This window comes from Panthera tigris, chromosome E2 (assembly GCF_018350195.1).
Source record: "Panthera tigris isolate Pti1 chromosome E2, P.tigris_Pti1_mat1.1, whole genome shotgun sequence".
Classification (NCBI taxonomy): domain Eukaryota; kingdom Metazoa; phylum Chordata; class Mammalia; order Carnivora; family Felidae; genus Panthera; species Panthera tigris.
In genome coordinates, this window is record NC_056674.1 from 17,215,524 (window position 1) to 17,237,452 (window position 21,929).

General features: G+C 37.5%; 1 protein-coding gene and 1 long non-coding RNA gene across 8 annotated transcripts in view; one reads left to right on the plus strand and one right to left on the minus strand.

The window, feature by feature from the left end:
• ZNF260 (zinc finger protein 260) overlaps positions 1-21,929 on the minus strand; it is a 72,742-nt gene that overhangs the window by 16,982 nt on the left and 33,831 nt on the right. For 5 of the 7 annotated variants that reach the window (XM_042969012.1, XM_007096835.3, XM_015544113.2 and 2 more), the window contains one exon: positions 18,560-21,356. In XM_042969012.1, coding sequence (XP_042824946.1) covers positions 19,942-21,356 — 1,415 coding nt within the window. In that variant the 3' untranslated portion in view covers positions 18,560-19,941. Of the gene's footprint in view, positions 1-66; positions 391-18,559; positions 21,357-21,929 lie in introns of those variants that run through there. The other 2 variants (XM_042969016.1, XM_042969013.1) reach the window with 2 other exon arrangements.
• LOC107181052 lies at positions 247-19,056 on the plus strand. The gene is made up of 3 exons (XR_001511848.2): positions 247-325; positions 17,315-17,388; positions 18,977-19,056. It is a non-coding gene; the product is annotated as an uncharacterized LOC107181052 (long non-coding RNA).

A 21,929-nucleotide genomic window follows, 5' to 3' on the forward strand; every position in this document is an offset into this window, starting at 1 on the left:
TTCCGAGCCCAGAAACCCAGGTCCCACGCCCAGATCTGCGCTTCGCGAAGCCGAAACCAAACTCACCGGCAGACAAAGACGACCATGGCGAGCCAGAAAGTCTGCGCCTGCGCACTCCTTGGCTGGTTTAACACTCCCAGAGGTCTCCTGGGCTCCGTCAAGCCCCGGCTCAATACCGGACAGAATCTGTCGGTATTGGCCGGTCCTCTACTTTTCTGACTGCGGACTACATTTCCCATAAGTTTCGGTGGTTCGAGTCAGCTTTTTCGCGCTTTCTTTTCTGCGCCAGAGTTTGTGGGAGTGTCTCCCTGGTGAGGGGAGGAGTGTAAGTAGACCGAGTGTCAGGACTCAGTTTAATACTCGACCTGTGTTAACTTTACCTTTGGGAGAGGGCAGTGGTGTGCCTTGGGTTATAATAAACTCAGTTCAGGCATGCCGGGCTTACTCCAAGTAGGAGCCAAGGGGCAAGGCTACCTACCCCTGGAGCGCCGAAACACTGGGCCGCAATTCATGCCTCAGGGTGGGTAGGGGCGGGGATTTCTTTGGCGGGGTTCGAGCCGGGCGCCATCTTCGTCGCGAGTGTGGCGCTTAACTACATTCCCCAGGAGGCACCGCGTTCGCCGCTCCTTCCCTCAGCGCGGCTGGCAGCTTTGAGCTCAGTTGTGTTTGGACGCTAGCTTGTGGTGGTCTCTTGGGGTTCGGCCGGGCGACTAACACGTTTCAGAGAAGGCCGAGGTTGGACAAAGCCCAGAGCCCCCGGCGTCGGGAGGGAGACCTGAGTATTAAGTCTATTCGGGCAGAAGGGGCTGAGGAGGGGCAGTTGTGAAATTTCGCCACTGTCCCAGTGATATGTGTATGTGTGATTGTGAATATGTGTGATACCTTGTGTGCCGGTGAGGATTAGCTCATTATGCCACTGTGAGTCCCCGTGGTGTGACTGTTAATGTGTTACTGTGTGTAATACTGTGTATGGATATGGGTTACCTGTGACTGTGTGTCCCCGTAGTGAGTATGCGGTTGTGACTGTGTGACCTTGTATTCCACTTTGTGTACAAGGGTAGAGAGCTTTGTGAATGAGCTCCCGTGGGTATTATGACTGTGGGGAGGGTCGGAAGGTGTTGTGTTTGTGATTGAAGGTGTTACTTTGTGTCTAGTGGTGGGTGTGAGACTGTATGAATTTGGGGAGATTTGTGTTGGTGACTGTGTCACACATAGTCATGTGTGGGAGTACAAGACGGCTGTGAGCCTTGACAGTAAAGACCCTGACTCTTCTCTCTGACCCTGAGATTGATTTGCAAGCTCTGATGTGGAGGAGCAAATGGAGCCAGTTGACCTTGTCATCTGGGCCCCAAGAATGGTCTGTTATATCCTTCCCCATCTTGATTCGTCTTCGAGAGAGCTGTCCATTGGAAGAGGAAATACTGGTTGTGATAATGAAAAGTTATGTTAAAGGTGCCTTGGTATTTTCTCTTTATTTCTGAAATGCTTTATTTTTGCTTTTGTTTCCCTTACCTCAGGGGACTTATCTAGAAAAAAATTGCTACAGCAAATGTCAGAGAAATTACTGCCTGTGCTCTTTCCTAGGATTTTTATGGTTTCAGGTCTCACATTTAGGTCTTTAATCCATTTTGAATTTATTTTTGTGTATGCTGTATGAAAGGGGTCCACTTCATTCTTTTGCAAGTTGCTTTCCAGTTTTCCCAACATCATTTGCTGAAGAGACTGTCTTTTTCCCATTGGATATTCCAAAGATTAATTGACCATTCAGTTGTGGATTCATTTCTGGATTTTCTATTCTGTTGATCTATGTATTTGTTTTTGTGCCAGTACCATACTGTTTTGATTCCTGCAGCTTTGTAATAGAATTTGATGTCAGGAATTATGATGCCTCCAGCTTCGCTTTTCTTTTCAAGATTGCTTTGGCCATTCAGGGTCTTTTGTGGTTCCATACAAACTTTAGAATTGTTTGTTCTAGTTCTGTAAAAAAACTGTTGGTATTTTTTTAATGTTTATTTATTTATTTTGAGAGAACGTGAGAGAGCGAGGGAGGGGCAGAGAGAGGGAGAGAGAGAATCCCAAACAGGCTCTGTGCTGCAGCACAGAGCCTGGTGTGGGGCTTGAATTCGCAAACTGTGAGATCATGACCTGAGCCAAAATCAAGAGTTGGATGCTTAACTGACTGAGTCACTCAGGCACCCCACCTGAGTTGGTATCTTGATAGGGATTGCATTAAATGTGTAGATTGTTTTAACTAGTATAGACATTTCAACAATATTTGCTCTTCTAGTCCATGAGCATGGAATGTCTTTCCATTTCTTTTGTCAATTTGTTTCATCAGTGTTTATAACACTTTTATAAAACAGTATTTATAAAACTGTAAGTTTTCGGAGTACAGGTCTTTCACCTCTTTGGTTAGATTTATTCCTAGGTATCTTATTATTTTTGGTGTAATTGTAAATGGGTTTGTTATATTCTCTTTCTGCTGCTTCATTATTGGTGTGTAGAAATGCAGCCTATTTCTGTAGATTGATTTTGTACCCTGCCACTTTACTGAATGTGTTTATCAGTTTTAGCAGTTTTTTGGTGGAGTTTTTGGGTATTCTATATATTGTATCATGTCATCTGTAAATAGTGAAAGTTATACTTCTTCCTGATTTGGATGCCTTTTATTTTTTCTTGTTGTCTGATTGCTGTGGCTAGGACCTCCAGTATTAATGTTGAGTAACAGTGGTGAGAGTGGAAAACCTTGTCTTGTTCGTAACCTTAGGGGAAAGGCTCTCAGTTTTTCCCTACTCAGGATGATGTTAGCTGTGAGTTTTTCATATATGGCCTTTATTATGTTGAGGTATGTTCTCTCTGCTTTGGTGAGTTTTTTTTTTTTAATTTTTTAATGTTTATTTATTTTTGAGAGACAGAGCATAAGCGGGGGAGGGGCAGAGAGAGAGGGAGACACAGAATCCGAAGCAGGCTCCAGACTCTGAGCTGTCAGCACAGAGCCTGATGCAGGGCTCGAACTCAGACTTCGAGATCATAACCTGAGCCAAAGATGGATGCTTAACTGACTGAGCTACCCAGGTGCCCTTGGTGAGAGTTTTTATCATGAGTGGATGTTGTAGTTTGTTAAGTGCTTTTTCTGCATTTATTTAAATGGTCATATAGTTCTTTTTATTGTTTAATTTTTGAGAGAGAGATCGCACGCACGTGTGTGTGCGTGTGTGTATGTGTCTGTGTGTGGGGGCAGGGGAGGGGCAGAGAGAGAGGGGGGCAGAGGATCCAAAGCGGTCTTGGCGCTGACAGCAGTAAGCCTGATGTGGGCCTCGAACTCTCAAACTGCAAGATCTTGACCTGAGCCAAAGTCAGACAGTCAATCAACCAAGCCACCCAGGCATCCTGAAATGGTCATATGGTTCTTATCTTTTCTCTTATTGGTGTGCTCTATCACGTTGATTGGTTTGCAAATATATAATCACACTTGCAACCCAGGAATAAATCTCACTTCATTATGGTGAATGATTTTTTTAAATGTATTAATGGGTTCTGTTTGCTAGTATTTTATTGTGAATTTTTCCATCTATGGTCATCAGAGATACTGGCCTGTAGTTCTCTTTGTGGTGTCTTTATTTGCTTTTGGTGTCAGGGTATTGATGGCCTCATGGAATGAATTTGGAAGTTTTCCTTCCTCTTCTGATTTTTGGAATAGTTTGAGAAGAATAGGCATTAATTCTTCTTTAAACGTTAGGTAAAATTGGCCTGTGAAGTCATCTGGTCCTGGACTTTTGTTTATTTTGGAGTTTTTTATTACTGATTCAATTTCATTGCTGATAATTGGTCTGTTCAAATTTTCTTCCTGCTTCAGTTTTGGTAGGTTATATGTTTCTAGGAATTTATCCATTACTTCTAGGTTGTCCAATTTGTTGGCATATATTTTTTAATAATATTCTCTTGTATTTTTGTGCCATTTGTTGTTATTTCTCCTCTCTTATTTGTATTTATTTAGGGTCCTTTCTCTTTTTTTTGATAAGTCTGGGTAGATGTTTATCAATTTTATTGATATTTCAAGGAACTAGCTCCTGGTTTCATTGATCTGTTCTGCTGTTTAATTTTCTGTATTATTTACTTCTGCTCTGATCTTGATTATTTCCTTCCTTCTGCTGATTTTAGGTTTTGTTTGTTATTCTTTTTCTAGCTCCTTTAGTTGTATGGTTAGGTTGAAATTTTTCTTGCTTCTTGAGATAGGCCTGTATTGCTATAAACTTGTCTTAGAACTCTTAGAACTGGTTTTGCTGCATCCCAAAAATTTTGAACTGTTTTGTTTTCATTTTCATGTACTTTTTTATTTCTTCTTTTATTTCCTGATTAACCTATCATTATTTAGTAGCATGTTATTTATCCTCCATGTACTTGTGGTCTTTCCAGATTTTTTCTTGTGGTTCACTTTAGTTTCACAGTGTTGTAGTTAGAAAAGATGCATGGTATGACTTCAGTCTTTTGGAATTCGTTGAGGTTTGTTTTTTGGCCTAATATGTGACATATTCTGGAGAATGTTCCATGTGCACTTGAAAAGAATGTGTATTCTGATGTTTTAGGATGGAATGTTCTGAATGTATCTGATACGTCTATTTGGTCCAGTGTGTCATTCAAAGTCATTGTTGACTTTTTGTTTGGATGATCTTTCCATTGATGTAAGTGGGATGTTAACGTTCCGGCCATCATTGTATTGTAGATTTGTTTCCATGTGTTTATGAACTGCTTTATGTGTTTGGGTGCTTCCATGTTGGGTCTGTAAGTATTTATGATTTATATCATCTTGTTGCATCATTTCCTTTATTGTTATATAGTGGCCTTCTTTGTCTCTTGTTATCCTCTTTGTTTTAAAGTCTATTTTGTCTGATCTAAGTATCGCTATTCCAGTTTTCTTTTGAGATCTATTTGCATGATAAATGTTTCTCCATTCCCTCACTTTCAAACTGCAGGTATCTTTAGGTCTAAAATTAGTCTCTTATAGGCAGCATATAGAGGGGGCTTGTTTTTGTTTTGTTTTGTTTTTATCCCTTCTGTCACCCTCTATCTTTTGATTGGAATATTTACTCTATTTACATTTAAAGTAACTATTGATATGTGTTTATTGCCTTTTTTTTTTTTTTTTTACCTGTTTTGTAGTTGTTTCTAAAGATTTTCTCTGATTCTTTCTTGTCTTTTACTCTTTCACCGTTTGCTGGTTTACTTTAGTGGTATATTTGTATTTCTCTTTTTCTTTGCATATCTATTAGTGGCTTTTGATTTCTGGTTTCCATTATGTATGTACATAACATCTTGTGCATATAGCAATCCATATTAAGTTAATGGTCATTTAAGTTTGAACCTATTCTTTACTCTTGTCCTCCCCATGTTTTAGGTATATGGTATCACATTGTACTTCCTTTCTGGTGTATGTGTGAGATTCTTGACTGATTTTTTACAGAAATATTCATTTTTAATGCCTTTGTGTTCTCTACCTTCATACTGTCATTTTTAGTCTTTCCTTTCCACTCAAAGAGTACCCTTTAATATTTCTTACAGAGCTTGTTTAGTGGTCATGAATTCCTTTAGTTTTTGTTTGTCTGGGAAACTCTCTTCTTCTATTCTGAATGATTGGCTTGATGGATAGAGTATTCTTGGTTGCACATTTTCCCCATTCAGCCTTTGAATATATCATGCCACTCCTTTCTGGCTTTGCAAGTTTCTGCTGAAAACTCCACTGATAGCCTTATGGGATTTCCTTTGTATGTAGCTGTCTTCTTTTCTCTTGCTGCTTTTAATATATTTTTTTACCACTGTATTTTGCCAGTATGATTATAACATGCCTTAGTGTGGATCTGCCTTTGTTGATTTTGTTGGGGGTTCTCTTTGCATCCTGGATCTGGATATCTGTTTCCTTCCCCAGATTAGGGAAGTTTTTAGTCATCGTTTCTTTTTTTTTTTTTTTTTTTAATTTTAATTTTTTAAAATTTACATCCAAATTAGCATACAGTGAAACAATGATTTCAGGAGTAGATTCCTTAATGCCCTTACCCATTTAGCCCATCCCCCCTCCCCCAACCCCTCCAGTAACCCTCAGTTTGTTTTCCATATTTAAGAGTCTCTTATGTTTTGTCCCTCTCCCTGTTTTAATATTATTTTTGTTTCCCTTCCCTTATGTTCATCTGTTTTGTCTCTTAAAGTCCTCATATGAGTGAGGTCATATGATATTTGTCTTTCTCGAACTAATTTCACTTAGCATAATACCCTCCAGTTCCATCCACATAGTCGCAAGTGGCAAGATTTCATTCTTTTTGATTGCTGAGTAATACTCCATTGTATATATATACCACATCTTCTTTATCCATTCATCCATCGATGGACATTTGGGCTCTTTCCATACTTTGGCTGTTGTTGATAGTGCTGCTATAAACATTGGGGTGCATGTGTCCCTTCGAAACATCACACCTGTATCCCATGGATAAATGCCTAGTAGTGCAATTGCTGGGCCATAGGATAGTTCTATTTTTAGTTTTTTGAGGAACCTCCATACTGTTTTCCAGAATGGCTACACCAGCTTGCATTCCCACCAACAATGCAAAAGAGATCCTCTTTCTCCACATCCTCGCCAACATCTGTTTTTGCCTGAGTTGTTAATGTTAGCCATTCTGACAGGTGTAAGGTGGTATTTCATTGTGGTTTTGATTTGTATTTCCCTGATGATGAGTGATGTTGAGCATTTTTTCATGTGTTGGTTGGCCATATGGATGTCTTCCTTGGAGAAGTGTCTATTCATGTCTTTTGCCCATTTCTTCACTGGATTATTTGTGTTTTGGGTGTTGAGTTTGATAAGTTCGTTATAGATTTTGGATACTAACACTTTATTTGATATGTCATTTGCAAGTATCTTCTCCCATTCTGTCGGTTGCCTTTTGGTTTTGCTGATTGTTTTCTTCACTGTGCAGAAGCTTTTTATTTTGATGAGGTCCCAGTAGTTCATTTTTGCTTTTGTTTCCCTTGCCTCCAGAGACGTGTTGAGTAAGAAGTTGCTGCAGGCAAGATCAAAGAGGTTTTTGCCTGCTTTCTCCTTGGGATTTTGATGGCTTCCTGTCTTACATTTAGGTCTTCCATCCATTTTGAGTTTATTTTTGTGTATGGTGTAAGAAAGTGGTCCTGGTTCATTCTGTACAGCATGTCGCTGTCCAGTTTTCCCAGCACCACTTGCTGAAGAGACTGTCTTTATTCCATTGGATATTCTTTCCTGCTTTGTCAAAGATTAGTTGACCATAAGTTTGTGGGCATTGTTTCTTCAAATAAATTTTCTTCCCCCTTTTCTCTCTCTTCTGGGACTCCTATAATAGGAATGTTATTACGCCTGATGGAGTCACTGTGTCCCCTAAGTGTATTCTTAGTTTGCATAATTCTTTTTTCCCTCTTCTGTTCAGCTTGATTAGTTTTCATTACTCTGTTTTCTAGGTCATTAATTTGTTCCTCTGCTTCTGACAGCCTGTTTTTCATTCCATTAAGAATGTTACTCATTTGTTTATTGAGCCCTTTATCTCTGGTGTGGTATTTCTTATACCTGGGTTAATTGTTTCACTGATGTCCTCTACTCTTTTGTCAATTCCAGTGATTATCCTTATGATCATTGCTTTAAATTCTTCAGCAGGCATGTTACTTATATCTGTTTTGTTTAGAACTCCAGCTGTGGCCTTGTTTGTTCTGTGCCCTTGTCATGTTCTTTCATTTGGGACAAATTCCTGTGTCTTCTCATTTTGTCTAAGTCTCTGTGCCTGTTTCTCTGTGTTAGGAAGGTTAGCTATATCTTCTTTGACTGCAATGGCATTATGAAGAAGAGGTCTGTAGTGCCCTGCAGTGTAGTGTCCCTTGTTCCCTAGGGCCTGGTGCTTCTTAGGAGTATCTGCAGTGTGTGCTCCATGAGTTCTGCTGTTGTGTCCTAGCTACTGTATTCTTCAGGCCAGTCATCTGCAGAGACTCTTTTTGCCTGTTGTGGGCAATGATTGGTTCCTCACCTGAATGTGATACTCTTTAACTAGGTGTGCTCTGGTCTGCTTGTGAAATGATACCTGTCACCACTACCACTGAACCTAGGCCTCATAAAGCTCCCAGCTCAGGAGCTGTGGTGTTAGCAAGGGTCTTCTGGGAGAGGGGGAATCACTGTGCTGGGACAGAATCAAGTTGACTGAGAAGGGCTGTTCTTCTGGACTTCATGGTGGGGCGCAGGGCTTGGTATGAGCAACTTAGGTAGAGAGTGTGAATGTTGTTCTGGTTCCTGCAGGTGCTTATGATGAGGGGCGAGGGAGTGAAATGACTCCTGACAGTTTCTTTGTTCCCAGAAGGGTCTCTCCTTGAATGCTGTGGCTACTGCTCTGGGACACTCTTCGAGATGAGCAACTAACCTCCCTAGCTTGTGCCCCAAGCATTCTTCAGTTTGCTGTTTCTGTGCTGTTTGTTTGTGTGCTCTTTGCCCTGACTTTTCTTCAAGAGCAGCCATTTATAACCATGTGTTTAGTAAGAATGGTAAGGTACGTGAACGTGCAACATATATTGTCAACCTGAAAATAAAGATCCACAATGAGAGGCAAATGAGTGTTTACTTGGAATTGAAGAATTACAGTTAGGGAAGCACAGATTCTGCCAGTAACCAGAAAAGTGTCCCACCTGTGAGGTGAAAGCAAGGGGTTTTTACCTGACTTGGATAAAAGGGAAAAAAAGTTAATTGGAACTAACGGGCTGAGCCAATGTGATTACACATTGACCAACTGTTGTCTTGGTGTTAATAAATGAAATTGTTCCTGTGGCACCTTGATGGCTTATTTGGTTGGGCATCTGATTCTTGATTTTGGCTCAGGTCATGATTTCATTATTTTGTAAGTTCCAGGCCCACACTGGGCTCTGTGCTGGCTGCCTGGAGCCTGCTTGGGATTCTCCCTATCTTTTTGCCCCTACCCCTGCTCGTGCTCTGTCTCTCTCAAAATAAATGAATAAACTTAAAAAAATAAATGAAATTGATCCTCCTATGCATTAATTAACTATTCTGTCTTCAGAAAGTCCACAGCCACCAGTTTATTGATCAGGATATCCATTGTCCTGTTGACTTTACCAACAATTGCTTGTAAGACAGTTGCCACTTCTGGGCCAGACCAAGGGTCTTTTTGCCCAGTTTAAGCTTATTAGATCATTAGCCATTTGTTTTAGAAAGGAAAATGGAGCTTCTCTCAAAAATGGAGTCTCTCATATCCAGAAATTTTGTACAATTTCACAATATTAAATGAAAATAGAGGGTTTTAAGTTGTACATATAGGAAAGTTATTTGGTAAAAAATCTTTACCTGTAGATGTATGAAATATGTATTAGCGTTTAATAATTTCCATTGTAACTGTGAGGTTTATGAAAGAAGGGATTTATTGTGTTTGTTAAGTCTTCAGTATTTACTACAACAACTAGCACATGGTTGGCACTCATTAGATATTTGATGAAAGAATAGTTAAGTTAGTACTTAATAAGTAATAGCAGTTACTTACTTTCTGGTTGCACAGAATAAACAGGCACAGAATGCCTTATGTTTGTGTTACTCTGTCTAAAAGTACTCTACATTTGTTAGCTCTAACTTATGTGCCAAAGAATATATTAATCCTGTGTTCTTCAAACGGGCTATGAGTTCTTTAGCATTCACAGGACTTTTGATATGGGTGAAAGATACTGTTACTTATGTTTTCTTTAAGGTTTATTTTACTAAATTTCTACACATAATGAATAACATATCAATAATCATCTTTTTAGAGCATTTAAACTTGATTACTAATTTTGATAAGTATAAATTCTTTAAGCTGTTTAAAGTTCAATTATAACATTAGTGAGTGTAATATTTTAATTTATAATAAATGTTATTTGGTCTTCATAGCCTATTCTGGCACTGAGCTCCTAACATCCTTAGAATTTACTAAGTTTAGAGAGCTATGGAGATGTCTTTTGTTATGTTATGAAGCGACACCGTGAAACCCTTAAGTAACCAAAGCAGGGGCTGGTTGCTAGTGGCCCTGATCATGTGATTAGAGGGTTGGAACTTTCAGCACCCCACCCTCCATCCCAACTTCTGTGGAGGGGAGAAGTGCTGGAGGTTGAATTATTTCCCAAAGGCCAGTGATTTAATCAATTGAGGCTATTGTTAAAAAGATTCAACAGAGTCAACTTTACAGATTCAGTTGGCATTATGAAATGATTCATGAATCTGGTAGCATTCCATTGTTGCTGAGCCTGAAATCAGATTCATTTGCCCCATGCACAGTAAGCCCATTTCTGAGTCACCAGGTTTGAAACAGAGAAAGATTTATTGAAGGGCAACCCAATGAGAAGCCCAATAGGTCCCAAATCTCCTTTGTCCTGTTGAGCCTAGGAACAGTTTATATATTAGCAAAGTATGTGGGTTTTAGGGCAGGAAATGTATGGGCCTTGAAACTTCTAGAGAAGGTTTTTTTTTTTTTTTAAAGACTTAGTTATTTTTTTTTAATTTTTTTTTTAATGTTTATTTATTTTTGAGACAGAGAGAGACAGAGCGTGAACAGGGGAGGGGCAGAGAGAGAGGGAGACACAGAATCTGAAGCAGGCTCCAGACTTTGAGCAGTCAGCACAGAGCCCGACGCGGGGCCCGAACTCACAGACTGAGATCATGACCTGAGGTGAAGTCGGCCGCTTAACCGACTGAGCCACCCAGGCGCCCCAAGACTTAGTTATTTTTGAGAGAGAGGGTATAAGCAGGAAAGGGCACTTAACATTTGATCACATTGTTCCTTTTTTTTTTTCCTCTTGAATACAAGATCTTTTAAGGTCTACTCTCTTAGCTGCTTTGAAATATATAACACAGTATTATTAACTGTACTCAACTTGCTGTACATTTCCAAGACTTACCTTTTAACTAGGAGCTTGTACCTTTTGACCACCTCTTCCTATTTTCCCCACTCTCTACACCCCACCTCTGGCAACCACCAGTCTGTTCTCTGTATCTATGAGTTTAGGTTTTTTCTTTTTTAGATTCTAGATATAAGTGGGATGATACAGTAATTGCCTTTCTCTGACTTACTTCACTTAGCACAATGTTCTCAAGGTCCATCCATGTTGTTGTAAATGGCAAAATTTCCTTTTTTTCAAGGCAAAGTAATATTCTATTGTATGTATGTATACACACCCCCACGCACACTCAATTTGTGTCCATTAATCCACTAACGGACACTTCAATTGTTTCCATGCCTTAGCTATTATAAATACTGCTGCAGTGAACATGGGGTGCAGATATCTTTTCAAGATTATGATTTAATTTCCTTCAATAAATACCTAGAATTGGAATTGCTGGATCATATGGTGGTTCTGTTAAGTCTTTGAGGAAACTGCTATTTTCCATAGTGTTTTTACCAATTTACATTCCCAGTAGTAGTGCAAGAGCATTCCCTTTTCTCCACATCCTCACCAACACTTACTATTTCTTGACTTTTTATAATAGTTATTCTAGCACATGTGGTGATATTTCATTGTGGTTTACATTTGCCTTGATTTGCATTACCATTATGATTAGGTGCCTTTTCATCTTCCTGGATGGCATTTGTATGTCTTTGAAAAAATGTCTTTTGAGACCCTCTTAAATTTTTTTTTAATGTTTATTTATTTTTGAGAGAGAAAGAGAAAGACAGAGCATGAGCAGGGGAGGGGCAAAGAGAGAGGGAGACACAGAATCTGAAGCAGGCTCCAGACTCTGAGCTATTAGCAGAGAGCCTGACACAGGACTCGAACCCAACAAACCATGAGATCATGACTTGAGCCAAAGTTGGACATTTAACTGACTGAGCCACCCAGGCGCCCCAAGAGATCCTCTTAAATTTGTAATTGGATCTTTTTTTCTATTGAGTTGTATGAGTTCTTTGTATATTTGGGGTGTTATAAGATACATTATTTGCAAATTATAATAATTTTCTCCCATTTTGTAGGTTACCTTTCATTTTGTTGACTTTTTAGTTAGGTGTGGTCTCACTTGTTGAATTTTGCTTTAGGTATCAAATCCAAAAAATCATCGCTAGGAAGGAGGTCTATGAGCTTAGTCTCTATGTTTTCTTATCAGAGTTTTATGGTTTCAGGTCTTATATTCAATTATTTAATCCATTTTGACTTGATTTTTGTGTGTGCTGTTAGTGCCCAGTTTCATTCTTTTCCTTGTGGCCCAATACCTACTGTATATTTTTGCTTCCTTTTTCATAAAATAATTGACTATATATGCATGGGTTTATGTTTGGACTCTCTAGTCTGTTCCATTGGTGTACATGTCTGTTTTTCTTTTAATGTTTGTTTATTTTGAGAGAGAGCGAGAGCACTCGAACAGGGGATGGACAGAGAGGAGAGAGTGAGAATCCCAAGCAGGCTCTCTGAGCCCACGAACTGGGAGATCATGACCTGAGCCAAAATCAAGGGTCAGATGTTCAACCAAGTGAGCCAACCAGGCCCTTTTTTTTTTTTTTTTTTTTTAATTTAGATGTTTATTTATTTTAGAGAGAGAGTCAAAGTGAGAGTGAGGAAGAGACAGAGAGAGAGGGAGACACAGAATTTGAAGCAGGCTCCAAGCTCTGAGCTGTTAGCACAGAGCCCGATATGGGGCTCAAACTCACAACCATGAGATCATGACCTGAGCCAAAGTTGAACACTTAACCAACTCTACTGAGCCACCCAGGCACCCCTTGTTTTGTGTATTTTTTATTTTTTTATTTTTTTTACTGTTTATTTTTGAAGGAGAGAGAGACGGAGTGTGAGTGGGGGAGGGGCAGAGAGAGAGGAAGACACAGAATCCGAAGGAGGCTCCAGGCTCTGAGCTGTCAGCACAGAGCACGACGGGAGGCTCAAACCCTGAAACCGCGAGATCATGACCTGAGCTGAAGTCGGACACTTAACCGACTGAGCCACCCAGGTGCCCCCAGTTTTTTTTTTCTAACGTTTATTTATTTTTGAGACAGAGAGAGACAGAGCATGAATGGGAGAGGGTCAGAGAGAGAGGGAGACACAGAATCAGAAACACACAGAATCTGAAACAGGCACAGAGCCTGACTCAGGGCTCGAACTCACAGACCACGAGATCATGACCTGAGCCGAAGTCGGATGCTTAACCAACTGAGCCACCCCTTGTTTTGATGCCCCACCCCTTGTTTTGTTTTTTAAAGTAAGCTCTACGTCCAACATGGGGCTTGAACTCAAGATCCCAAGATCAAGAGTCACATGCTTTGCTGACTGAGCCAGCCAGGCACCCCAATAACCATTCTGTTTTGATTACTATAGCTTTGTAATACAATTTGAGATCTGGAAGTATAATGCCTCCAGCATTGTTTTTTTTTCAAGATGGATTTGGTTATTTGACATCTTCTGTGGTTTCATACAAATTTTAGGATCATTTGTTCTGGTTCTGTGAAAAATGCTGTTGGTATTTTGATAGGAATTGCATTAAATCTGTAGATTGCCTTTTGTAGTATGGACATTTAAGAAATATTTATTCTCCCAACTTGTGAGCATGGAATATCTTACCATTTGTTTGTGTCATCTTCAATTGCTTTCATCAGTGTTTTATAATTTTCAGAGTACTGGGGCACCTGGGTGGCTCAGTCAGTTAAGCATCTGACTTTGGCTCAGGTCATGATCTTATGGTTCATGAGTTTGAGCCCCACGTCAGGATCTGTGCTAACAGCTCAGAGTCTGCAACCTGCTTCGGATTCTGTGTCTCCCCCTCTCTCTGCCCCTCCCCTGCTCATATTCTGTGTGTCTCTCTCTCTCAAAAATAAATAAACATTAAAAAATTTATAATTTTCAGAGTATAGGTCTTTTACCCTAGTTAATTTATTCCTAGGTGTTTTTTTTTTAATTTTTTTAATGTTTTACTTATTTTTGAGAGAGAGACAGAGAACGAGCAGGGGAGGGGGAGAGACAGAAGGAGACACAGAATCTGAAACAGGCTCCAGGCTCTGACAGCTCAGAGCTGACGTGGGGCTCGAACTTGTGAACCTCGAGGTCATGACCTGAGCTGAAGTTGGGTGCTTAACCGACTGAGCCACCCAGATACCCCTGTTCCTAGGTATTTTATTTTTGGTGCAATTATAAATTAGATTGTTTTCTTAATTTCTTTCTGCTACCTCATTATTAGTGTATAGAAATACAGTGGATTTCTGTGCATTAATTTTGTATCCTGTGACATTACAGAAGTAATTTGTGAGTTCTGGTAGTTTTTTGATGGAGTCTTTAGAGTTTTCTATATAGTATATCATGTCATCTGCAAATAGTGAAAGTTTTACTTCTTCCTTAACTAATTTGGATGGCTTTTATTTCTTTGTGGTGTCTGATTGTTGTGACTAGGACTTCCAGTATTATCTTGAATAAAAGTGTAAGAGTGGACATTCATGTCTTATTCCTGATCTTGGGGGGAAAGCTCTCAGTTCTTTACCATTGAGTATAATGCTAACTGTGAGTTTTTCATATATGGCCTTTATTGTGTTTTGAGGTACATTTCCTCTAAACCTACTTTGTTGAGGTTTTTATCATGAATGGATGTTGTACTTTGTGAAGTGCTTTTTCTAGGTCTATTGAAATGATCACATGGTTTTTATCCTTTCTCTTATTGATGTGATGTATCACATTGATTGATTTGTGAATATTGAGCTACCCTTGCAGCCCAAGAATAAATCTTACTTCCTTGTGGTGAATTATTTTTTTTAATGTATTGTTGGATTCAGTTTGCTAATATATTATTGAGGATTTTTATATCTATGCTCATCAGAGATATTGGCCTATAGTTCTCTCTTTTTTTTTTTTTTTTTTTTTTGTAGTCTATCTGGCTTTGGTATCAGGGTAATGCTGGCCTCATACAATAAATATGAAAGCTTTCCTGTCTCTTCTTTTTTTCTCTTTTTTTGGGAGGGGGGATAGTCTGAGAGGTATAGGTATTAATTCTTTTTAAATGTTTGGTAGAATTTACCTATGTACCTGTCTGGTCGTGGACTTTTGTTTGTCAGGAGTTTTTTGATTACTGATTTAATTTCATTGCTGTTAATTGGTCTGTTCAAATTTTCTGTTTCTTCCTGCTTCAGTTTTGGCAGGCTATATGTTTCTAGGAATTTATCCATTTCTTCTAGGATGTCCAATTTGCTGGCATATAAGTCATAATATTCTCTTATACTGTTTTGTATTTCTGTGGCATTGGTTGTTATTTCTCCCTTTCATTTCTGATTTTGTTTGAGTCCTCTTTTTCTTTTGACCAGCCTGGCTAAAGGTTTATCTATTTTGTTGATCTTTTCAAAGAAACCCTCTTGGTTTCATTAATCTGTTCTATTGGTTTTTTTAGTTTCTATTTCATTTATTTCTGCTGTAATCTTTATCATTTCTTTCACTCTTTCTACTGGCTTTTGGTTTATTTATTCTTTTTCTAGTTCCGCAAGGTGTATGGTTAGGTTCTTAGAGATTTTTCTTGCTTCTTGTGATAGGCCTGTATTTCTTTAAACTTTCCTTTTAGCATAGGTTTTGCCATATCCCAATGATTTTGGCACTGTTGTTTTTTCATTTTCTTTTGTCTCTATGTATATTTTGATTTCCTTTTTGATTTTTTGGTTGACCCATTCATTGTTTAGTAGCATGTTATTTAGCCTCTATGTGTTTGCTTTCTTTCAGCATTTTTTCTTGTGGTTGGTTTCTAGTTTCTGAGCATTGTGGTCAGAAATGATGCATGATATGACTTCAGTCTTTTTGAATTTGTTTCAATTTGTTTTGTGGTCTAACATGTCACCTATTCCAGAGAATGTTCTACATGCCCTTGAAAAGAATGTGTATGGGGCACCTGGGTGGCTCAGTTATTTAAGCGTCAGACTTCAGCTCAGGTCATGATCTCATGGTTCATGAGTTCTAGCCCTGTATCGGGCTCTGTGCTGACAGCTCAGAGCCTGGGCCTGCTTCAGATTCTGTCTCCCTCTCTCTCTGCCTCTCCCCAACTCGTACGCTGTCTCTCTCTGTCAAAAATAAATAAAAACATTTAAAAAATTAAAAAAGAAAATGTGTATTTTGCTATTTTAAGATGGAATGTTATGAATATATCTGTTAGATCCATCTGGTCTAATGTGTCATTCAAAAAACACTGTTTCCTTGTTGATTTTTGTTTAGGTGATCTGTCTGTTGATGTAAGTGGGGTGTTAAAGTTCCATACTATTATCGTATCACTATAGGTTACTTCCTTTATGTTTGTTATTAGCTGTTTTATGTGTGTGTGTGCTTTCATGTTGAATGCATAAATATTTACATTTATTATATCTTCTTTTTGGATTGTTCCCTTTATGGTTGTGTAGTATCCTTTATCTGTTGTTACAGTCTTTGTTTTAGCGTCTATTTTGTCTATTATAAATATTGCTACTCTAGCTTTCTTTTCAAGGCTGTATGAATTTCACTGCCCTGTGTTTGAATTTACTGATCCTTTCTTCCACCTCATTAGTCTGCTGTTGAACCCTTGTGTTGTATTTTTTAATTCAGTGATTGTATTTTTCATTTCTGTGATTTCTGTGTGGTACTTTCTAATTTGTCTCTTTGTTGAAACACTCACTCTGTTCATGCATCATTTCCTGATCTTATTGAGCATCTTTATGACCATTATTTTGTAGAAATAAAGTTTTTTTTAACATTTATTTTTTTTTGAGGGACAGAGCATGAATGGGGGAGGGGCAGAGTGAGAGGGAGACAGAGAATCAGAAGCAGGCTCCAGGCTCTGAGCTGTCAGCACAGAGCCCAATGTGGGGCTCGAACTCATGAACCGCGAGATTATGACCTGAGCTGAAGTCGGGCACTTAATTGACTGAGCCACCCAGGCATCCCTGGAAGCAATTTTTTTTTTTTTTTTTAAGTTTTAGACTTACAGAAAAATTCCAAGAGTACAGAATTTCCATACATCTTTCTCCCAGTCTGCGTAATACTAATATATTGCATTATCATAGTATAGTGATCAAAAATGGACATTAACATTGGCCTAATACTATCAATTAAAGTACAGGCTTTGATTTCACCAGGTTTTCTCCACTAATGTCTCAAAGATCAAATTCCTGCATTGTATTTAGTTCTAAATTTCCTTAGTCTCCTCCAATCTTTTGAGTTTTTCAGTCTTTCCTTGCCACTCATGACCTTGAAAAGTCATGGTTTCCTGGAGTATTGGGTAAGTTATTATATAGAAGGTTCTTCATTTTGTTTGTCTATAGCTTCCTCATGATTATGTTATGGTTATGCTTTTTTTTTTTTTTTTTAGTGGCAATACTACTCATGTGGTGTGCCCTTCTTATTAGTGCCTGATGTTTTACTGCCGGTGATCATTTGGTTAAGGTAATATATGGAATGTTTTCTCCTTTTAATTATGTATTTGGGATTCGTTGGTATAATTTTAATGGCCTGTTTCTCTACATTTTCACCTTCAAATTTTAGTATCCATCAATGAATTTTGTATATGATTATTACTGTTATTACAGTGATTTCCTACAGTGAATTAAATGATTTCATTCATTTAATAATTCATTTAATAATTATTATTCATTAATATTCTCAATTATTCATTTAATAATTAATTTAATAATTTAAAAAAGGATTCTATTATATTTCATGGTTCACTGCAGCAATAAACAAGATAGGTCTGGAACATTCTCTCTTATTAGGGGGGAAAACAAGTTTCTAAGTAGGCTAGGGAAGATGTGGAAAAGATAAAGGACAAAATGAATATGGAAAGGAATGAGCATCAAAACGAAGTAGCAAAAAAATAGTTAATAGCAATAATTACATTATGGTTTATTGTACTAGCAGTCTGTGAAATAACAGGAGTTCATTACACAGTTCAAAGAAAAACATTAATGGAATGTTACCAAAATATAGCTGTAATACAAATAAGGGAGGCATAATAAGGATATGTTGAATTTATTAAATTTTCATTTTTAATGATTTTGAAAAGTAAATGCCAAGATACATGGTTATTTAAGTGTATACATAAGGATTAGATAGCTTATTGTTTTAATTGTTCAAGCTAGCAAAAAAATAATAATAAAATAAAAATACACAAAGGAGTATATTGGCAAGTAGTTCTGGAGTATTACACCAACAAGAGAGAAACTAATCAGTATTGATTGGAACTCAGAATAACCAAGTAAAATGAGATGAAAGAGCAAATCAGCAGTGTGGTCACATAATAGCTCAGTAAGTAGAACAAACTATTAATAATTATAATAGAGTTGAAATATTTTAAAGATACGAACTAGTACATATCCTAATAAGAATAACAATAGGGACTCCTTGTCTTATTTTATAGCATATGAAATATCTACCAAGTATATATTTTTTAAAACTGCTAATTTTTTTTTTCTATAAAGTTGAGATTTTTTAAAGTTTATTTATTTATTTTGAGAGAGAGAGCAGGGGAGCAGCAGAAAGGGAAAGACAGAAACCCAAGCAGGCTCTGCACTCTCAGCGAGGAGCCAGACGTGGGGCTTGAACCCATGAACCATGAGATCATGACCTGAGCTGAGATCAAGAGTTGGACATGTAACCAACTAAGCCACCCAGGCACCCCTAAAACTGCTCATTTAAGTAAAACACTAATTAGAAATATTTAAAGAAAATAGCCCAATATATCTCATAAGAAAATGGCTTAATTACTATTGCTGGTCATGCAAAACTTTAAAGAGTCCAGAAATTCTGGGGAAGACCAATTTAAAAAATTAAAATCTAATGAATAATAGTGACAAAAATGTATCGAAACAATAGGTAAATTCTTATAAAAATCTAATAACCAGTGGCTCATAATGAACATTATTTGCATAACCCAGTCAACTGTTCTGATTCACAAAAGAGATGATGGACACTTAATCTCTGTCACTAATTTTCTTTCTTTCTTCTTTTACTTTTCCTTTCCTTGATAAAATCAAAGTTCTGTTGATTGTTAAGCTGCCAAAACCCAGCAAGGCAACACAGAAGAAGTACAAATACACAAACCCAGTTGGAGTCATGGTAGTAGTAGAGTTCTAAATCCTCTAAAGGTGAGTTTACCAAGTTTATAATCATTGCAATAGTTGTAGATTTTCCCCTCCTTTAATAAATCTGAGACAGATAAGATTGGCTTAGTAAATTTTATGAAATATTTAAAGCGCCCCTTTGGATTCTCATTGGTACTGTCTAGAGGTAAAAAGAAAAGGCTTTTCTAAAGGAATTGTATTGTGGTAGGAATTTAGGCAAGTCTGTCATGTCAAAACAGAAATTTTAAAAGAAATCAATCATTTAATGACAATGGAAAGGAGATTACACATCTACTACTAAAGTTAGAATAGAAAATGAAACATACATTTACACAAATACCATGCACAGACACAAGACTTTAAAACCACATAGTATCTGACTGGAAGTTTTAACTCTCTGGAGGAAGAAAATTACACTATATAAACAAACAAAAAATTAGAATGCAAAAGATTTATTTGAAGAATATTACAAATTAGTAAGCCAAAAACAATGAATATACAAAAGAACAGAAACACAAACACCAAAAGTAATTGTAAACAAAACATGCCTGGAAAAGAAATTCATGTGAAATTAGTTAAGAATTAGTGAAACACATTTTCCACATATATCAGAAATGAATAGGGGCCATCCTACCTAAATGGATATTCAGAAGGTTAACTGACAGGAGAAATATTTGGCAGTATCTAACAAAACAAAGTATATACACCACTGAGTGATTGTACTAAATAGAGTGGCCAGAAAGTCTGGAAGCAGTAAGAGCAACATAATCACCTTGATTACTTATTATAATGCATCAATTTTCCCAGTGAAACTCAGAAACCAAACTTTTGTACATGTCTTTCATTCAAAAGACTTCTTACCAGTATAATTTTTTTGATATCACGTAAGGTGCTTACCCACACTAAAGGCATTCCCGCATTCCTCACATTCATAGGGCTTCTTACCAGTATGAATTCTCTGATGTTTTGTAAAGGATGAACTATGTCTAAAGGCTTTCCCACATGCTTTGCATTCATAAGGTTTCTCTCCAGTGTGAATTCTCTGATGTTCAGTAAGGGCTGAACTATGTCTAAAAGCCTTCCCACATACCTTACATTCATAAGGTTTCTCACCACTGTGAATCCTCTGATGTTGAATAAGTGCTGACGTAAGTCTAAAGAACTTTCCACACTCTTTACATTCATAAGGTTTCTGACCACTGTGAATTCTCTGATGTCGAGTAAGTTCACTACCTACTCCAAAAGCTTTCCCACATTCCTTACATTTATAGGGTTTCTCACCAGTATGAATTCTCTGATGTCTAGTCAGGGATGAACTGTTTCTAAAGACTTTTCCACATGCCTTGCATTCATAGGGTTTCTTTCCAGTATGAATTCTCTGATGTCGAGCCAGTTCTCTACATACCCCAAAGGTTTTTCCACATTCTTTACATGCATAAGGTTTCTCACCTGTATGAATTCGCTGATGTTCAATAAGCTGTGAACTAATTCTAAAGACCTTCTCACATTGTATACATTTGTACGGTTTCTCACCAGTATGAATTCTCTGATGTTCAGTTAGCTGTGAATGGAATCTAAAGTCCTTGCCACATTCCATACATTTGTAAGGTTTCTCATCAGTATGGATTTTCTGGTGTCGAGCAAGTTGTGCATGCACTCTAAAGGATTTCCCACAGAAAGTGCATTCATAGGCTTTCTCACCATCATGAATTATTTTTAGTGGAGTTATTTCTTCAACTCTTCTAATGGTCCTTTTAAATTCCTTACATTTATAGCACTTCTGATCATCATGCATTTTCTGGTGTATACTAAGGTCTTCATAAAAACTAAATGGATTCCTATATTCCATATATTTACAAGGTTTTACACCAGTATGAATGTTCAGTTGTAGGGTATGTGGGTCATCTCCAAAGGTTTTCCAATATGCATTACACGGATATGTTTTCTCACCAGTATGTATTCTCTCATATTCATCAAAACTTAAGTCACAGCTAAGGACTTTCTCATATTCCTTATATTCATAGGGTTTCTTGCTTTCATGAATTCTCTGATGTGATATAAGAGATTTATGATGTTTATAATTTGGCACTTTTTCAGAGCTGATTTTCATTTGGCTGAAATATCCCACTTCAGGTCTTTGTACTTCAGTCTTGCTTTTGCTTTGCCAGTCATTTCTGAAAATGGAGCTCTCCAAACCAATGAATTTACCTTCTGTTACTTTCCACTGAAAACCATTATTTTCAATAATGTCCTTTCCATTAAATAAATACTTTGTGTCATACTTGGACTCCAAATCTGAAAGAGAGGGAAAAAGAAATAATTTTTTTCATGTGGTATAAAAATGAAACATTTATACAATGCAGAGGAGAAAAATTGTAAATATAAACAATGCAAGTGAATGATTAAAGTATTGTAATGAAGTTTTAAGAAAGATCAGAGAATGATGAAAGCATAATATAAGATTGTGAGGTTTGTGATAAGGGAAACAGATTAAGTCAGTGTCTGACATGTAGGTGTTGATCATCATCTAGTAAGCTTGTCAAGTACTAATGTTCGGAAACAAGTCCAGATAAACTGACCAACATCAATAGATGTAGAACTAGTTATCATATAGAGATAATGCTGATGTGGATCATGATTTGATCGTCTATACACACTAATAATTTTGTATGTTTTTTTAAACAATAGAATCCAAATACTTTAGTGGATACCAAGGTGCTTGTAAGATCTCATTTTAATCCATTATCCCCTTTCACATAATCTTTTTTTCACCTCTTACAGCAAACCAAATTTACACCCACAGGATATTTCATTTCTCAAGAAATGCATTCTTTATACACCACCCACATTTCATTGTCTGGGTCTAAA